We start from the raw sequence: 17,344 nt of genomic DNA on the forward strand, positions 1-17,344 counted from the left end.
TGTGATGACACTGCATGCTGTGGATGGCCAGGGTCCCATTTCCCCCCCACCAAGGAGGTTATCTGTGCCTTCCTCATATACATGAGCAACTCAATTCTGGAATCCCATTTTAAGGCCTCTCCTGATACCAGTTATGGTACTAGTCAGGTCCCAAAGGGAAATATAAAGGGCACACTCAAAGTAGATAATTTGAGGAGAGTTTAATAAAGGAGCTGTTTGCAAAGGCATGGGCTGGGCATAGGGAAACCAAAAGGAATGTGCAGTAGTCCAGTTTTGGCAAGGGGAGGAGATGTGGAGGAGAAAACAGATAATATCTATCTAGAACACAATCCAAACTAGTTTAAACAAACAGAATATTCTGGCTCACATATCTGAGGAGTCAAGCTGTAAGTCTTAGAGCAGGGGCTCAAATGACGTCATCATTATCTGGTTTTTCCTGCATTCACAGGCTTCATATACAGGCAGGATCTCCTATCATGCTACAAAAAGGCTTCAGAACTTACAGCCTTTTTCATTCAAGCACAGTAGGATCTATCAAAGGATTCACTGGTTGTCCACAGGTTGACTCTGGTTAGATCACTTGGCATGCCTGAACCAGTCGTGGTGCTCAGCATCAAGGAGAGGTGTTGCTTGGTGTAGATCTGTGTCTGCAGCTCGGGCTGAGGAAAATCAGGGCGTGGAGCCTGGATGAGGAGGAGCAGTATTGATGCTGGGTAGCAAAAATACCATGTACCCCGTGTCTCTTCTCCCAGATATATGGGGCAGAGCTTTTCTATCTTGCGTACCTATGAATCACCTGGGGATCCCATTAAAGTGCAGAATTTGATGAATTAGGCCTGCAGTGGGGCCTGAGATTCCTTATTTCTAACAGATGATGTTGATGCTCCCAGTCCAGGGACCACATTTTGAGTAGCAAGATTCTATGGCTGCATAGTTGAATGTGGTAGCCACTGGTCCCATGTGGCTGTTGAGCACTGGAAATGTGGTTAGTCTAAATTGAGATGTGCTGTAAGTGTAAAGTGCACCCTGCATTTTGAAGACTTAATATGAAAAAAACTAAAATGTCATCAATAGTTTTTATATAGATTACATGTTGAAATGATATTTTAGATATATTGGGTTAAATAAATATTAAAATTAATGTCACCTGTTTCATTTTATTTTTTTTAACATGGCTACTAGAAAATGTAAAAATACATACGTGGGGGCTTCCCTGGTGGCGCAGTGGTGAGAGTTCGCCTGCCGATGCAGGGGATGCAAGTTCGTGACCCGGTCCGGGAAGATCCCACGTGCCGCGGAGCGGCTGGGCCCGTGAGCCATGGCCGCTGAGCCTGCGCGTCTGGAACCTGTGCTCCGCAACGGGAGAGGCCACAACAGTGAGAGGCCCGCGTACCACACACACAAAAAACAAAAAACAAAAAATATACGTGGCTCACATAGTTCTGTTGGATAATACTGCGTTATCCAACTCTTGAAGGAAGTAACTCTTGAAGTAGATAAAGCTGGTGTTCTTAAACCATTTTCACTTACGATACTCAATTAGAAGAGCGAATAAAGCAGAGACCTCATGAGAATTAACCTCACGGGTCCTTGGACTTGGTGCACCCTCAGGACCTCATGACCTCGGGTTAGGTAATTGCAGGTTGAATTGATGCATAAGTGCTTAGGACAGGGGATAATGCTTGAGGGCATTATGGTAAGTGAAATAAGTCAGACAGAGAAAGACAAATAATGTATGATCTCACTTATATGTGGAATCTAAATAAGCAAAAAACCAAACTCATAGAAAAAGAGATCAGATTGTGGTTACCAGAGGCGAATGTTGTGGGGAGGGGCAATTGAAGTAAGGTGGTTAAAATGTACAAACTTCCAGTTATAAGACAAACAGGTATTGGAGATGTAACATGCAACCTGATGACTATAGTTAACAATGGTGTGTGATATACAGAAAAGTTGGTGAGAGTGTATCTAAGAGTTCTCATCACAAGGAAAAAATCTCTTTTTTTTTAAATCTTTTTTATTTATTTTTATTTTTGGCTGCATTGGGTCTTCGTTGCTGCTCGTGGGCTTTCTCTAGTTGTGGTGAGGGGGGCTACTCTTCGTTTCGGTCCGTGGGCTTCTCACCGCGGTGCCTTCTCTTGTTGCGGAGCATGGGCTCTAGGCACACAGGCTTCAGTAGTTGTGGCACACCGGCTCAGTAGTTGTGGCTTGCGGGCTCTAGAGCGCAGGCTCAGTAGTTGTGGCTCACAGGCTTAGTTGCTCCACCCGCATGTGGGATCTTCCCGGACCAGGGATCGAACCCGTGTCCTTTGCATTGGCAGGCAGATTCTTAACCACTGTGCCACCAGGGAAGTCCCATTTCTCTCTCTTTTAACCTATATGAGATGATGGATGTTAACTAAACTTGTGGTAATCATGTCACAATATATGTAGGTCAGGTTGTACACCTTGAACTTACATAGTGCTGTATGTCAGTTATATCTCAATAAAACTGGGGTAAAAACAAGATGGAAAATTAAGTTTTAGTCATTGCATAAGCACCCAGGGGCTTTTGTTTTTACTTCTTTTTTTCTTTTTTTTTTTTTTTTTGCGGTACGCGGGCCTCTCACAGTTGTGGCCTCTCCCGCTGCAGAGCACAGGCTCTGGATGCGCAGGCTCAGCAGCCATGGCTCACGGGCCCAGCCGCCCCGTGGCATGTGGGATCTTCCCGGACCGGGGCACGAACCCGTGTCCCCTGCATCGGCAGGCGGACTCTCAACCACTGCGCCACCAGGGAAGCCCTTTACTTCCTTTTTATGTTAAATTTTTAAAAAAACTTTTTATCTTGAGATAATTATAGATTCACAAAAAGTTGCAAGAATAGTACAGAGAAGTTTCTGAACCTTTCACACAATTTCCCCCAATGGATACATGTTATGTAACTGTAGTACAGTATCAAAACCAGGAACTTGACATTGGTACAATGTACAGTTCTTTGCCAGTTTATTACATGCAGGTCCTGTGTAATCACCACTACAATCAAGATACAGAACTACTACCACACCTTAAAGAGCTCCCTCAGCTACCTCTTTATAGAATATCCATCCCCTTTCTCCACCAACCATCCCTGACAACCACTAATTTATTCTCCATCTCATCCATTTCGAGTAGAATTTCATTTTGATTTATTTCTAGTTTTTGGAGAGTGTCTCTTTGTGCGGATATTTAGGTACGACATTGTGTATACATAACTTATCTCAGTTCTACTTGTGTTGACATTACCAGTTTCAGTGAGGGGTAGAAACCTTTCTTCTCTTTAAGTCCCTTTACTCTCCCGTTTATAACTGTCTTAAATATTTTCTCTGTATAAATTGAGAACTGCATCAGACGATGTATGAGTACTCAGGACAGGGGACGATGGACTGGACCTGGTAGGCTTTGATCTTTTTAGGAAAGAGGAAATAGAAGGGACCACAGGGTCCCTCCTCCCAGCCAGCAGTCACTTCATTTCTCCCTTTTGTTTGTGCAGTTGCTTGAAGTAGAAATTACCACAGTGCTCATCAACTTTTCTAATCTATCCTGCATACAACCACTAACCTTTTGCTTAAACCTTCAGGTATAATTTAGAAAACTCAAGAGAAGGAAAACATATTATTAAATTATTTTCACTCTTTTGTTCTTCCTTCTTGATATTCCAAGATTGCTTTTCCAATCATTTATTTTTTGCTTCAAAAACTTCTACTAGCTATTTTTTAAAGGGTGGGGGTTGCTGTTGACAAATTCTCTCAGTTTTTCTTCGTCTGAGAATGTCTTGATTTCCTCTTCACTCCCGATTTTCTCTGCATATAGGATTTTTAGTTGACAGTTCTTTTCTTTCAGCACTTGGAAGATGTTGTGCCACTTCCTTCTGACTTCCGTGGTTTCTGATGAGAAACTTGACTTCATTCAAAGTTGTTTTTCCATTATAGGGAAGTTGTCATTTCTCTCTGGCTACTTTCAAGATTTTTCTTTGCCTTTAGTTTTCAGAAGTTTGACTATGATGAATATTGACATGGATTTCTTTGGGTTATCCTGTTTGGGATTTTATCAGCTTCTTGAATCTATAGGTTTATGTCTGCCATATTTGGAAAATTTTTAGCCGTATTTATTTGAATATTTTTTAAGCTCCACCTTCTTCCTCCTCTACTTTTGAGACTCCAATGACATAAGTATTAGATCTTTTCTTATACTCCCACAAATTCCTGAGACTCTGTTAATTTTTTTTCAGTCTATTCTCTCTCTGTTGTTCAGATTGGGTGATTTCTATTATTCTTTCTTCAAGTTTATTTTACTATAGAACTCATCTAGTGAAATTTTTCAGTGGGTTTTTTTTTTCAGTTTTAAAATTTCAGTTTAGTTCTTCTTCATCTGTTTTGTTTCTTTGCTGAGACTCTTCATTTGTTTGCAGTATGTCTGTAATTGCTCATTGAAGCATTTTTATACTGGCTGCTTTAAAATCCTTGTCAGATAATTTCAACATCACTGTCATTTTGGTGTTAGCATCTATTGGTTATCTTTTCTTGCTCAAGTTGAGATTTTCCTGGTTCTCAGTATAAAGAGTGATTTTCAGTCCTGGACATTTTGAGTGTTATGTTATGAGACTCTGGATCCTATTTAAATCTTCTGTTTTAGCAGGCTCTCACTGATGCTGTCAGATAGAGGTCAAAGTTCAGGTTCCCCACTCAGCCGCTGTTGACATCCTGGGAAGGGGGTGTAGAGTGGGTGCCTAATTACTGCTGGGCCAGGGTGGGAGTTCAGGCTGCCCACTGATCCTCTGCTGAGACCACCCTGGCTGGGAGGGGAAGGATGCCTTGTTTTTGCCACACTCGTGGCTTCTACTGACAGGATGGAGGAGCACATTGCTTCTGGCAATGGCGACAGCCCTGACTCTCCACTAAGCCTTCTGACAGCACCCTGCAAGTAGGAGTAGAAGCCTGGGGTCCCCGTTTATCTTGACTGGCAGAGTATAGGGAGTATTACAATTTTTTTTCTGTGGTTTGACTGGAGTAGAGTAGACTGGAGTAGTCTAAAAGTTTTCTTTCTTGTTACTCTGCCCCTTCCTAGTCCTTTGGCTAGAAAGAGCAGGATTTCTTTTTTTTTTTCATCTGTGCCCATTTGTTTCTGGGTTGCTAGCTTCTCCAGTACTCAGTCTGAGATATCTGAGGCAAAAAGAAAACCATCGGAATCATTGCCATGTCTTTCTATGGGTGCCAAGGCTGCTAGTCAGACTATCAGACTATCTCCCTCTCCACTCTTCAGAGTCTTCTTATTTTATATATATATATATTATATATATATATATAATATATATATATAATATGTATATATATCTATATGTATATATATGGCCCAGGGTTTTTTTTTAGCTGTACTTAACAGAGGGATTGAGGACACGTGTTTATTCCATATTGTCCTGGAACCACAAGTCCCCAGGGACTTTTAGACCATTTCTTCTGCCTCACCTGGTGAACAGCAGCCAGTGAGGACAGTGTTCACCTGAATTGTTGGTGAGCTCCCTCCTCACCCACCTCCCTACCAGCCCAGTGGCCCTGCCTGTTTTTCTGTGATTCTGAGTTTGCCTTCTGGAATTTGAAATCATTCCAGCCTGTTTTGAGCAGGCATTTTCCAGTTTTCTACCACTTGCTAGTTCCCAGCCCCACCACTCAGAATTCTCCATCAACCAGAGGCCCACGGAGGCTGCTCCTTCACTGTTGCGGGCCAGAACTCTATTCGTGTCTCTCAGGCTGGAGTGCACGGTCCCCTTTGCTACAGAACGAGGCTTGCAATGCAGCTGCTGAGGAGCCATGGCGCTTCCCCGTTTTTCCAGGGTCAGTGGTCTGGTCCTTCTGACTCAAATGCCATGCAGTTTGTGAGAGTCCCTTTTAAGTTTAAGTTAAAGGAAAATATTTTGAGTTGAAGAAAATATTTTTGGAATACTTTTATTAAGACTCAAAATTAATGAATGATCTAAAAAAACCCCAGTGATCCAAGGTGAGATTTTCAGATGTCTGGGAATATATTATCCAAATTTTCTTCCACTTCCCCATGAGATAGGAAACAATTATTTTCGTTTCAGTCATTCCTAATGAATGATTTTAAGATACCTACCTTAGGGAGATGCAGCAAGAGAGACATTTGTCCAAGTGGAGTTAACAACAATGCTTGCACTTTTTAACTTAAAATACTTTTTTATATTTTGAAAAATTTTAGATACACAAGAACAGAGAGAAGAAATGTACCTTCAATTTAATAACTAATATATGGTCATATTTGCTTCATATAGTCTTTGTTATTATTTTCTCTCTTAATTATTTAAAGGAAATCCCAGACATCATTCATTTCACACCATGTACTTCAGAATTAGTTTCTAACAAATTGAACATTTTCTTTATATAACCACAATGCTATTGTCACATCTAAAAAAATAGTGATAATTCTTTCACGTCACCTAATACCCAAATTTCCACAATTGTCTCAAGAATGTCTTTTTTTTAGTGGTAAAATACACGTAACATAAAATTTACCATAGTAACCAGTTTTAAGTATACAGTTCAGTATATTGTGATTTTTTTTGTTTTTTGGGGGGAAAAAAAGTTCATTTAATGAGCTCCAGGGAACACTCAGTCTGCTGCCATACTAACTCATGAATTACAATGGATTGTTGGTAAGCAAGACAAGAAAACAGGAAACAAACAAAATCAAGACATTGTTCCTTACTGAACTCTTGTCAAATTAGATCAAGGAGTTATGGTTAAATGCCACAGCTGTAAATCATTTCTGCTCCTGGAGAGGTTAGAAAGGGCTTATAATATTTACCCTTTTTTTTCAGACAGAATTTAGGTCTGAGCAAAACCTTTTGTGTCCTCCAACCTCCAAGTTTATTGGGGATGGAAGTCCAAATTTGCTGTCACATGCCATAAAAAGAATCTCATGAGCAGAGGGTCAAACTAATTTTGGAATATATGAATTATGCCCAGTGTTACTTTAAATAGAATTTTTTTCTGAGATATACATTTTAAAGTAATAACTAGAATTATGACTTATAACATTATACCAGAACATATAAGATTTTTAGAAATTTCATGTAATGTCTGAAACATTTATGTTAACATATTTCCATACAAATAACCCAAAGAAAGTTTAGTATTAGTTGTTTTGTTTGTTTGTTTGTTGTTTTATACTGCAGGTTCTTATTAGTCATCAGTTTTATACACATCAGTGTATACATGTCAATCCCAATCACCCAATTCAGCACACCACCATCCCCACCCCACCGAAAATAGATGTTAAACTAAAATATATAAATTTTTGACTGATCTATGTGACTCTGGGTTCTGAAACTTCTACATGTCACATGCGTGATACATAACACACAGTGTCAGCCCCAGGAGAGCAAAAACACTCCAATGAAGCAAGCCAAAGAAACAAGTTTCAAACAAGGTAAAGTGATGTGTAGACCAGGATTTTTCAATTCTTTCCTGTCATGCTGAAGCTTCCCGCTCCTGAATAACAACACGTTTCCCTTGCCCTAGACACCCAAGAGCATGTCTCTTTTGGGCATAAGAATCTCTAGAGTTACACATGTGTAGTGAAGAGTGGACCTAGGGCTTCCCTGGCGGCGCAGTGGTTGAGAGTCTACCTGCCGATGCAGGGGACATGGGTTCATGCCCCAGTCCGGGAAGATCCCACATGCCACGGAGCGGCTAGGCCTGTGAGCCATGGCCGCTGAGCCTGCGCGTCCGGAGCCTGTGCTCCGCAACGGGAAAAAGAGTGGACCCAGCTGGCATACTCACAATGACCAAATTGTGTTAATCGTACTTTAAACCAATACGTCGCTCCACGATGAAGTTGCAATAAATGATATATTTGCTTTCTAGACATGAATGAGATGCCTTACTGGATATACTCCAGGAAGGCCAGAGAAACTGGAATAATTTACTGGTGAATTTTTTTCAGGATAGCCCATGATTTATCTAGAATATAATCTTTACATATCTGGATCCTTCAAATTAGACCAAAGGGAATATCTGGGCTGCAAGCCTCAATTAGAAGTGTGGTATGCTGCTATGCTGCCAACTAGTGCTCCCTGACCTGTATCTTCGGAGACCAGAACCCAGTGTGGTGGATGACCAATTCATGCGTTGAACAAAAGAAGACCTCCTACAGGGCAGTGTATGTGTCATTACAGGTATGGCACTTAGGGCTAAGTACCATAAGGACTACAAGAAAACAAACAAACAAAAGTAACACATGAAGCATATAGGATAAGGAGGCACCACAGTCCAGAGCACAAGCCACTACCATCTGTATACCCTGAAGAACAGTGGAAAGTTTAAATGTTGTTTTATCAAATTTCGAAAAAGAAGTGAAGAAAGAACCTATCTGCCAGGAAGGGACATCGTGGGGTGCAGCATCCAGTTGGGTCAGGCTCTGCATCCCCTGCTCAGAAACCTTCACCGCCTGGCTCATGGTGATGCTGGCAGCTGAGCATCCCTGGAGAAGGTGCTTCAGTCTCCAGGCCTCGCAGAGAAGCTGGGGAGGTCCCCGGAGGAGGCTGGCCACACCCTGGCAAGCTCTGGGGGCTTCTGCACTCAGCTCTGAGCAGCGTCTGGCCTCTGGGCCACTTGCGGGGGAAGGGCTGGCCAATACATACACAGGGCTCAAGATTAGGAAGCCGATACCATCCAGTCACCTCCCACTTCCTTCTCCAAAGGAGAGGGAGGTGAAGGTCCAAGAAGAGCCCCAAAGAGGCATGGCAAAGATGGAGGATCACACAGAGACCAAAGGAGAGGACGATCGGAAGAGGGGCCACCGTAGCAATCGGGATATACCATTGACATCTAGGCCCCAGGAGACCAGTGGAGTCCTCACTTGCCTCAAGTGCGATCCTGAGCCAGTGGACCTCCTTCCCGAGCACCCAGAAGACAACTTGAGTGAGAACGCCCAGATGTCTCCAATGAGCTCCTCCTCAGAAAGCCATGTCATCTGCTCAGATGGAGATCCTGGAGATGTCCTGCCTCCTTGGAAGCCTGAGTCCCATGCCATGGTGTTCTCTGCCCCAACCGCATGCTGCTCCCTGCTGCTGGAGAGGCTAAAAAAAGAAGTGCTGGGTGAAGACCACCGGCCCAAATCACCAGGCTCACTGATGTCTGGAAAGGAGCTGCAGCGTGAAAAATCTTCAGACATCCCATCAAGAAGCTCCTCTTCCCTGGTGTCTACCAGCAGTAGGCCCTGCAAGCAGAAGATTCCCCTGCCGCTTTTTCTGCTGCTGCCGGGACTGAGGTCGCCCCTGCCGCTGACAAGGGATCGAGGTGAATGGCCCCCTCCTCCTAAGCTTCCGTGCTTAGCTGCTGCCAAAAACCCAGGCACCTTTGTTAACATAGTTAAGTCTCTCTCTCTCAGAACTAGCCCATTTAGCTCCAGGTTCCTTAGCGCACCCGACGCACTTACACAGCATTTAAGAGCTTTCCACAACTGGAAGGTCATATCTTTACTTCTTATCGCAGGAACACAACTTTTGTAAACTTTATTTCTGTCAGAACCTGTCTCGCCAAGCCATGGCTGGAAGAATCTCTGGATACAGATCAGGGGCAGAGGGTCCTCACTAGCGGCGTCCAGTCTACCCTGCGGAGGCGGTCGGCGTTGAAGTCCAGCAGGCCCTTCCGCAGGGAGGCGCACACGGCGGGCAAAGGCACCAAATCCTGATTCATTTTGTTGTGAAGCTGAAGCTAACATACCATTGTAAAGCAATTATACTCCAATAAAGATGTTAAAAAAAAAAAAAAGGCACCAAATCCTGCAGTGCGCACAGGTCCTCACAGCGCCAGAAGAAGTCGGCCGCGCTGTCGCGGCGCAGCTTCACCGAGTGATCATGGCCCGAGCGTGGCCTCGGGGACGCTGGCTGCAGATACGATGCCCACACCCGCCTGGGGGCCACGGCTCGCCTCCCGGCCCCTCGGGCGCCCATCGCCCGGCGGCTTTGGCCCCGCAGCCTGCGCAGGACCGGCGTCGCACCAGAAGACGCAGGGCCACGGGCCCCAGCTAGGCCGGCCCCTCCATACTGCGCTCCGGCGCGGCCTCCCACCCGCAACGCCGGCCGTTGGCGCCGACCTCATCGGCCTCCGCGGCGCGGGCCAGTATATTGATTTTTGTGTTTTTGGTCACAATTTTGTACAGCCATCTCCAGAACACTTCATTGTGCAAAACTGAAACTCTGTACCCATTAAACAACTATTTTTTCCGAATAATATTTGAAATTGCCTTTTTAAAAAATTGAAGTATAGTTAATTTACAATGTTGTGTTAGTTTCAAGTATAGCGGAGTGATTCAGTTTTATGTGTGAGTGTATGCATATATTCTTTTTCATATTCTTTAAACAACTCTTCATTCTCTTCTTCGCTCAGGCCCTGGAAACCACCATTCTATTTTCTATCTCTAAGAATTTGGCTGTTCTAGATACCTTATGTAGGTGGAATTATATAGCATTTGTCTTTTTGCAACTGGCTTATTTCACTTAGCATAATGTCCTCAAGGTTCGTCCATATTGTAGCATGTGTCAGAATTTCATTCCTTTTAAGGATGAATACTATTCTATGTATATACCACATTTTGTTTATTCATTCATCTGTCAAGGGATACTTGGGTTGCTTACCCATTTTGGCTATTGTGAGTAATGCTGCTATGAATATGGGTGTAGAAATATCTCTTTGATATTTGCACCCTGCTTTCAGTTCTTTTGGGTTTCCACACAGAAGTGGAATTGCTGGATCATATGGTATTTCTATTTTTAATTTTTTGGGAAATTGCCATACCACAACAAATGTACCATTTGGGTTTTTTGCTTTGTTTTGTGTTTTTTGGCCACACAGTGTGGCATGCGGGATCTTAGTTCCCCGACCAGGGATTGAACCGGTGCCCCTACTTTGGAAGCACAGAGTCTTAACCACTGGACCGCCAAAGAAGTCCCAGTTTTCTGGGGTTTTTGGTAGTAGCCGTCCTAATGGGTATGAGATGGTATCTCATTGTGGTTTTGATTTGCATTTCCCTAATGATTAGTGATATTGAGCATCTTTTCATGTACTTTTTAGTCATCTGTATATCTTCTTTGGAGAGATGTCTATTAAAGTCCCTTGCTCTTTTTTTTTTTTAGTATTTATTTATTTGGCTGCATTGGGTCTTAATTGCAGCACGCGGGATCTTTTTTTTTTTTTTAGTTGCGGCATGTGAAATCTGGTTTTTTTTAGTTGCAGCCTGCGAACTCTTAGTTGCGGCATGTGGGATCTAGTTCCCTGACCAGGGATTGAACCCGGGCCCCCTGCATTGGGAGCATGGAGTCTTAGCCACTGGACCACCAGGGAAGTCCCCCTTGCCCATTTTTTAATTGGGTTGTTTATTTTTTTGTTGCTCTCACATATTTTGTATATTGACCTCTACTGGATATATGACCCCAAAATATCTTTTTATAATTGATGTGTTTGAACCAGGATACAGCAAAGTCACACTATATTTGTATATTTTATTGTCTAATCTGGAGGAAATCCCTGTCCCTGTTTCTTTCCCTTGCCCTTGACTTGTGGCAGAATCCAAGTCCATTGTCACGTAGATTTGTAATTTTGTGTTTTACCTTTGCTGCTGCCCTCCAAAATTTCCTGCTTTTGCCTTGGATAATTTCATCAGCGAATTTTCCCTTTAGGAAAGAGAATTTCTCTATCAAAAGTTCCTAGGGGACTAAAACAAAAATGAGAAGAGGAAGCTTTCTCAGTATCTGGGAACTTACCTATGGGGAGGTGGGCACTGGAGGAAGGTGAGAGGGGTGTGAGGATTAGATGGGGTTGAGCTGAGCGCTTTCAGGTCACCATCTTGACCTGAGAGAACAGGGGCTTTCCCCATGACGTGACTGGTGTTGCCCAGAGAGCCCTCTCCATGACCAGGAGCAGACCCAAAGACTGTCCCCCCAGCCATGGGGCACAAGGCAGATCCCAGGGGCCCTGCTTGGACCACACTGAGGCTTTGTTCCCAAGGGGACACTGGAGAGGACGGCCTGGCCTCAGGGGGACTTTCTAGGAGTCCTGAATGTACAGAGGCAAGGCTGGGAAGCCTCCAGCATCCAGGAGGCTCAGGAGCCAGGACGTGGTAACAGAGAGACCAGTGAGAGAAAAGCTGTGGTCGCTGAAAATATCTGGGCACTCTAAAAGGTCACCAGTGTTCTCTCTGGGATTAGGATTATGGGCATTTTTTTCTTCATATTTTCTAATTTTTCTCAAGTGAACAGTGAAAAAGTCGTGCGTTCTATTTAAAAATAGATCGATCCTTTCAGGATTAACACAGATATGCCCAAGGATGGCCATTACTGGTAACAACAGCGTTCTCCGGAGATCTGTGATCTGGAGTGGGGACTCTCCAGACTCTCCTGGTAGCCTAGAAGAGCAGCCCCTCCCGCTGGCCGGCCCAGGACCCAGGGGTGTGGGACAATCCCCAGAAGACCAAGCTTGGCAGAGGCAAGCAGAGTCCCCAGCGTCGGTAGCTGAGCTGCTGTTTACAGTTCTGCCTGCAGCCCTGGTGAGGCTTGGACCCTGTGAGGAGGAGGACCAGCCTTAAGGAAGTTCCTGGCAAACCTACTGGAACCTACCCAAGGGCCCAGTTTCATGTACCCAGGAGAGCGTTATCCCAAGTTACTGCTTCCAAACTCCTTCCAGACACAAATGAAACCTGCTACTCCCAAAGTAGAGAACGCTTTATTATAAACCTAGGATACAGAAGGGGAAATTACAGACCGAGGCATTTCTCAGCTCTCTTTGAAATTCTCACAATGAATACAAACAGGTGTGAAAGATACTTTTTTTTTAAGTTAATTGTTTTTTGTCTTTATTGAGTTTGTTACAATATTGCTTCTGTTTCATGTTTTGGTTTTTTGGCCCTGAGGCACGTGGGATCTTAGCTCCCCGACCAGGGATCGAACCCACACCCCCCGCACTGGAAGGCGAAGTCTCAACCACTGACTGCCAGGGAAGTCCCTGAAAGATACTTTCTTGAAAGAGTTTTAAAATACTTCCCAGTATCAAAGTGGGGATAGGTACCTAGTAGCTAAGTGCTTCATCAAGATTATGCAGAGAGGGGCCTCCAGTCCCTCTTGAGACCCTGAGGGAAGGTACTTGGTTTGCCCCAGCCCTTGCTGGAAGTGGAGCAGAGAAGGCATACATTTGCTATTAGATTTAGGGTCCTGGGTCCTATCCTGGCACAGAGACCTGAGACCATGACATTTTCTCCTTGAAGGAGAGCTTAAGGAAAACCAACGTACAAATCCCCCAAGGAGGGAAAAACAGCTGTCACAGCTAACTTGCTCTGTGAGTTCAAGCAGCTCTTTCCTCGCTCTGTGCTTCACTGAAGGCGTAAATGCTGGCATAATGGGTCCTTTCCAGAGTCTGGTTCCAATGAAGAGGGAAACAAAAAGAATACAAGATTGTCCCATCTTAGTCCAGGGTTAGGCCCCCTCTGTGGTGGGACTGTCCACCCAGCTGTTCCTGGCAGCTGTATCCAGGGAAATGTGTGCATGAAGATGCCTGTATGTGTGTGCATGAGGGTGCCCGTGCATGTATGTATGTGTCTCTGTGTGTGAGCTTCTATGTGTCCATGTGCCTACAAGCTTTGGGGCAAGAAGCCCTTGTGTGGTCACTGTTTGTAAACTAGTCCCAGCAAACAACTTTGTAAGGCAATTAAGTACAAAAGGTTGGTGGGAAAGTTCTCTGTGGGTGGCCCAGGGAGGAAGGCTTCCTGCTCACACCACCATGGTGACCTAGCTCCAGAACCCAAACTTGATGGAGATGCCAGAAGACGGGATCCCATCTCATGCAGGGCAGAGCTGAGAGCAGGACCACAGGCACTCAATAGGTGGAAGTGAAAAGCAGCCCCAGACACTCAGGCCAGTCTCTTGGGGACTTATCACAGGGAAGGTGTGCAGAGGCTGGGAGGAGTCAAAGAGGCAGATGAGAGGTGGACCCTTGGGGAATCAGGCTCAATGTAGGACCTCCCTATGCTAGGCCAGGCTGCTTCCTCATTTGTCCCCGGGGCAGGAGGAAGTGGGATGTGAGGTGGGGCAACAGGGCCCCAAAGCATCCGTAGGCACCATTGTGGAAGCAGCTGCCCCAGCAGTGCCATGGTCCCAGCAGTGGCCAGCACGTTGCCCAGGCAGCTAGCTCTCTCTCAGCCAAGATTTGTCTCCTGTCCCCAGGAGACTCAGAACAGTGCTTCACCATTTCCCACAATCATTCGAACACAGCTACTGCCTGTTCTCCTCACCCTACTTAGTTCTCAGGTGGAGAAACTAAGGCCTAAGATGTGTGGATGGGTCAGAACTGGCTCTTCTGGTCTTCCTCTTAGTCCCAGCTGGCTCTGGTTTTTACTGTCCTGGCTGATAACAGCAAGTGGGCGTGCCACTTGCAGCCACATGTTCTATGCAGGACATGAGATGTGATGTCCAGATATGTACAATGGCTGCAGCTGTGTCTGTGGAGTTGGCATGTCCAGGAATCAAGAGGCCAGTGGAGCACAGATTCCCCATACAACTGCAGGCGGAGGCAGGGGTAGAAGTACATGTACAGGCAGATAGATGCACACACAACCAGGGACTCAGGGCAGTTCAGGGCAGGGACAGGGCCTTGGCGAGGCGAGTCCAGAACCAGGACTTGGTGCAGGGGTTGGTGTAGTCGCAGATAGTGATGAACCGCAGGATGCTGGGGAACTCTTTCTTCATTGACTTGTACTTGATGGGGATCAGTCGCTTCTGATGGGCACCTGCAAGCCAAAGGGTACAGAGCTGGCACCAGGCTCTCACAGTGGGGTGGGACCAATCCTCAGTCCAGGGGTTAACAACATCCCTCTCCCAACTAAGCACCCCTGGTACATATTCACCCACACAAAGGGCACTCATGTGCATGCACACTTATGTGTAGAGACCTGCCCAAGTTCCTTGATGCTCTACCCGTGGCCCTTGGTGAGGGAAGGCTGGCATCTTGAGGCCCCGCCCACTTCTCTGTGGCAAAGGCAGGGCTGAGCTTACCTGGAGAGAGGCTGAGTGCAAACTTAGTCTGGAAGTCACATTCCTTGCTTTGCAAGTAATCATCAGAGACAACCACCACCATCCGACGGCACCTAAGGGAGAGTGGGCAGGCTATAGGCACCGTGGTGACCTAGTTCAGCATACCCCCAGGGGACAGCCTTGGGAGGAGCCCACTGTGCCCAGGCTAGACAGGGTCCAACTGGGAGGATCCCAGCATTGGGATCCCTGGCAGGGCTTTGTACAACCACCCACTTGCCCCCTGGCCACCTAGCCAACCTCTTTTCAATGAGTTCACTGGCAATGGACCAGATGCAGGTGCCAGGCAGGACGTCGCGGTCAGACACACACAACTTCAGCCGATGGTTTGTCTGTTCCAGCTCCCGGATCATCTCCTGTACAAACTGGATATCGCTGGGGCAGTAGCAGATGAAGGCGTCAAAACACTCAGGCATTTGCCCTGGGTGCAAAGCACAAGGGTGATGGTCAGAGCCCTACAGGAAGGCTGGGGAGGAGCCCAGCCAGGTGCCCCCAGCCTAAGCGCCCGTGATCCTGGACCCTACACAATCCTGAGATGACACTACTCAGAGAAAGTGCCTTTCCCAGGAGCGGAAAGATGAGCACCTTCTTACCACCCCAGGCCAAACCCTAGGTTGACGATGAGATAGACACATCATTTCATGAAAATCTCATACCAAAACCAGAGGTAGGACTTTATTATTCCCATTTCTTAGGAAACTGAAGCTCAGAGAGATTAAGTGACTTGCCCAAGGTGCCACAGTCCATCTGCTTTCAACATCCATACTTTTAACACCACAATGTCCTATGGCCCAGGGGGGCAGTACTGGGCCCTTACCCAGGGGGTCATCGCAAATGGTGATGCCCGCCAGATCTCTCGTCCGAGGAATGCTGCTGTCTACAGAGTCCACCTGTAAAGGCTTCTCAGATGCCTCCTGCTGCTGCTTCAGAATATACTTTTGGCAATCCTCCTCTGTGGGGAAGAGACAAGGTGTGGCCAGCTCCTCGCAGGTACCCCACGCCTCTACCCACGGTCAGGATCCAGCCCCTGTCCCACCTCCCTGGCTGTGTTGTCCTCCAGGGCTTCTCTAGCCCAGTGGTGCCATCCACAGTTCAACAGCTCTGAAAAGATGAGCTTCCACCTGGCTCTGGTCATCCTAAAGGGACGTCAGTGGTGTTCTGGCCATGAGGGAAGCCATCAAGGTCAGGCTTATGTCTCTATCCCATTGCCCTCCACTCCCCCACCCCCCACCCCCCGCTCCGGGCTCCCGAGAATAGAATCCAAGGTATGCTTCTTTTAGGATCCACGGGTGATGTGAGCAGGGCATGTAGGAAGAGCTCAGGAGACCTGGTGATTATGTGCAGCGAGGGCAGCAGCCCCAACCAAGTGGGCCACTGTCCCCATGCCTGTGCAGGTATGGGTCAGCAAGTGGCAGGAAGGGGTGCATTTTCCAGGGACCTGAAGTTTCCAAAGACTGTCAGCTTTCAGTCCCTTACCTGCCGGTTGCTCTACATACTTGAAGCAATTCCAAGCCCCCCACAGAGGACCCCTATTCTGACTCCTGGTCCTATGTGAAAGCCTTTGTCTAAGCTGTTTCCTTGTGCCTTTTCCGGCCTTCGCCTTCTTTCTCTAGTCCCTATCATCCCACGTATGGAAAGAGGGAACTGGTCTTGCACGGTTCCCCCTCTGCAGGCTGCCTCCAGTGTCCCCCTTGCCACCCCAAAACTACTCCCTCCCCCCCGCTCTCCCCGCCTCCAAGACAGGAAAGGTGGGACGGATGCTGAGGCCAGTTATGGTCAGCCCCTTCATCCGCACCCCCACCTCGGATATGAGGCCCGGAAGGGGGCGTCCTCACCGATGCTGGGTCCCAGTTCCATCAGCAAGTCGTCGCGGCCCAGCTTGCCGAGGAGCTCGAGCAGGCGGCCCACCGAAGCGCCGGGTCGTCCCTGCCAGTCGTCCAGAAGGCTGCCCGTGGGGTCGGCATGCGTCTCCAGCCGCCGGATCTCCAAGTACTCGTAGCCCATCTCCTCCGCCAGCGCGGTCCAGTCGGCCGCCACATGCGCCCGCAAGTTTAGGAAGAGCGAGAGGCGGCGCCGCACTCGCACGTTGAGCGCTGCCAGGGGCAGGGAGGACATGGAAGGGGTGGGGGGCGCGGAGCCCGCGTCCGGACCTCCTTCCGCCATGGCGGGCCGTCACGCAAAGGCGCGTCGTGGGTCTGTGCTTCCTCCTTACCCTACCGCCACCCCGCCCACCCG

General features: G+C 46.8%; 2 protein-coding genes across 8 annotated transcripts in view; one reads left to right on the top strand and one right to left on the bottom strand.

Moving 5' to 3' along the window:
* Window positions 1-12,997, top strand: part of LOC132527159 (putative UPF0607 protein FLJ37424) — a 28,518-nt gene extending 15,521 nt beyond the window's left edge. Inside the window, exons 1-2 of one of the 5 annotated variants that reach the window (XM_060162357.1) lie at window positions 7,796-9,329; window positions 9,525-9,709. In XM_060162357.1, coding sequence (XP_060018340.1) covers window positions 8,486-9,329; window positions 9,525-9,541 — 861 coding nt within the window. In that variant the 5' untranslated portion in view covers window positions 7,796-8,485 and the 3' untranslated portion in view covers window positions 9,542-9,709. Of the gene's footprint in view, window positions 1-7,795; window positions 9,330-9,524; window positions 9,710-12,320 lie in introns of those variants that run through there. The other 4 variants (XR_009542889.1, XR_009542888.1, XR_009542886.1 and 1 more) reach the window with 4 other exon arrangements.
* On the bottom strand, window positions 12,737-17,327 carry MYD88 (MYD88 innate immune signal transduction adaptor). Of its 3 annotated transcripts, none has more exons than XM_060162354.1 (5): window positions 16,945-17,327; window positions 15,927-16,061; window positions 15,350-15,530; window positions 15,074-15,165; window positions 12,737-14,808 (listed from the first exon to the last, which is right to left on the bottom strand). In XM_060162354.1, the coding sequence occupies exons 1-5, from the start codon at window positions 17,270-17,272 to the stop codon at window positions 14,654-14,656; spliced, it is 891 nt and encodes a 296-aa protein (XP_060018337.1). In that variant the 5' UTR covers window positions 17,273-17,327; the 3' UTR covers window positions 12,737-14,653. The 3 variants fall into 3 exon arrangements, with proteins under 3 accessions (XP_060018337.1, XP_060018338.1, XP_060018339.1); XM_060162355.1 differs by having other exon boundaries at window positions 14,653-14,808; window positions 15,369-15,530; XM_060162356.1 differs by having other exon boundaries at window positions 14,653-14,808; window positions 15,074-15,116; window positions 15,341-15,530.
* Between the last annotated feature and the right edge of the window lie 17 nt (window positions 17,328-17,344).

This window comes from Lagenorhynchus albirostris, chromosome 10 (assembly GCF_949774975.1).
Source record: "Lagenorhynchus albirostris chromosome 10, mLagAlb1.1, whole genome shotgun sequence".
NCBI lineage: Eukaryota > Metazoa > Chordata > Mammalia > Artiodactyla > Delphinidae > Lagenorhynchus > Lagenorhynchus albirostris.

Bases quoted from the DNA above. Each gene is read 5' to 3' on its own strand.
- MYD88 (XM_060162354.1), bottom strand. From the start codon at position 17,272: ATGGCGGAAGGAGGTCCGGACGCGGGCTCCGCGCCCCCCACCCCTTCC. The intron at 16,062-16,944 runs GTGAGGACGCCC...TCTTCCCCACAG, and splicing joins GGAACTGGGACCCAGCATCG to AGGAGGATTGCCAAAAGTAT. The intron at 15,166-15,349 runs GTTGGCTAGGTG...ACTCTCCCTTAG, and splicing joins AGTGAACTCATTGAAAAGAG to GTGCCGTCGGATGGTGGTGG.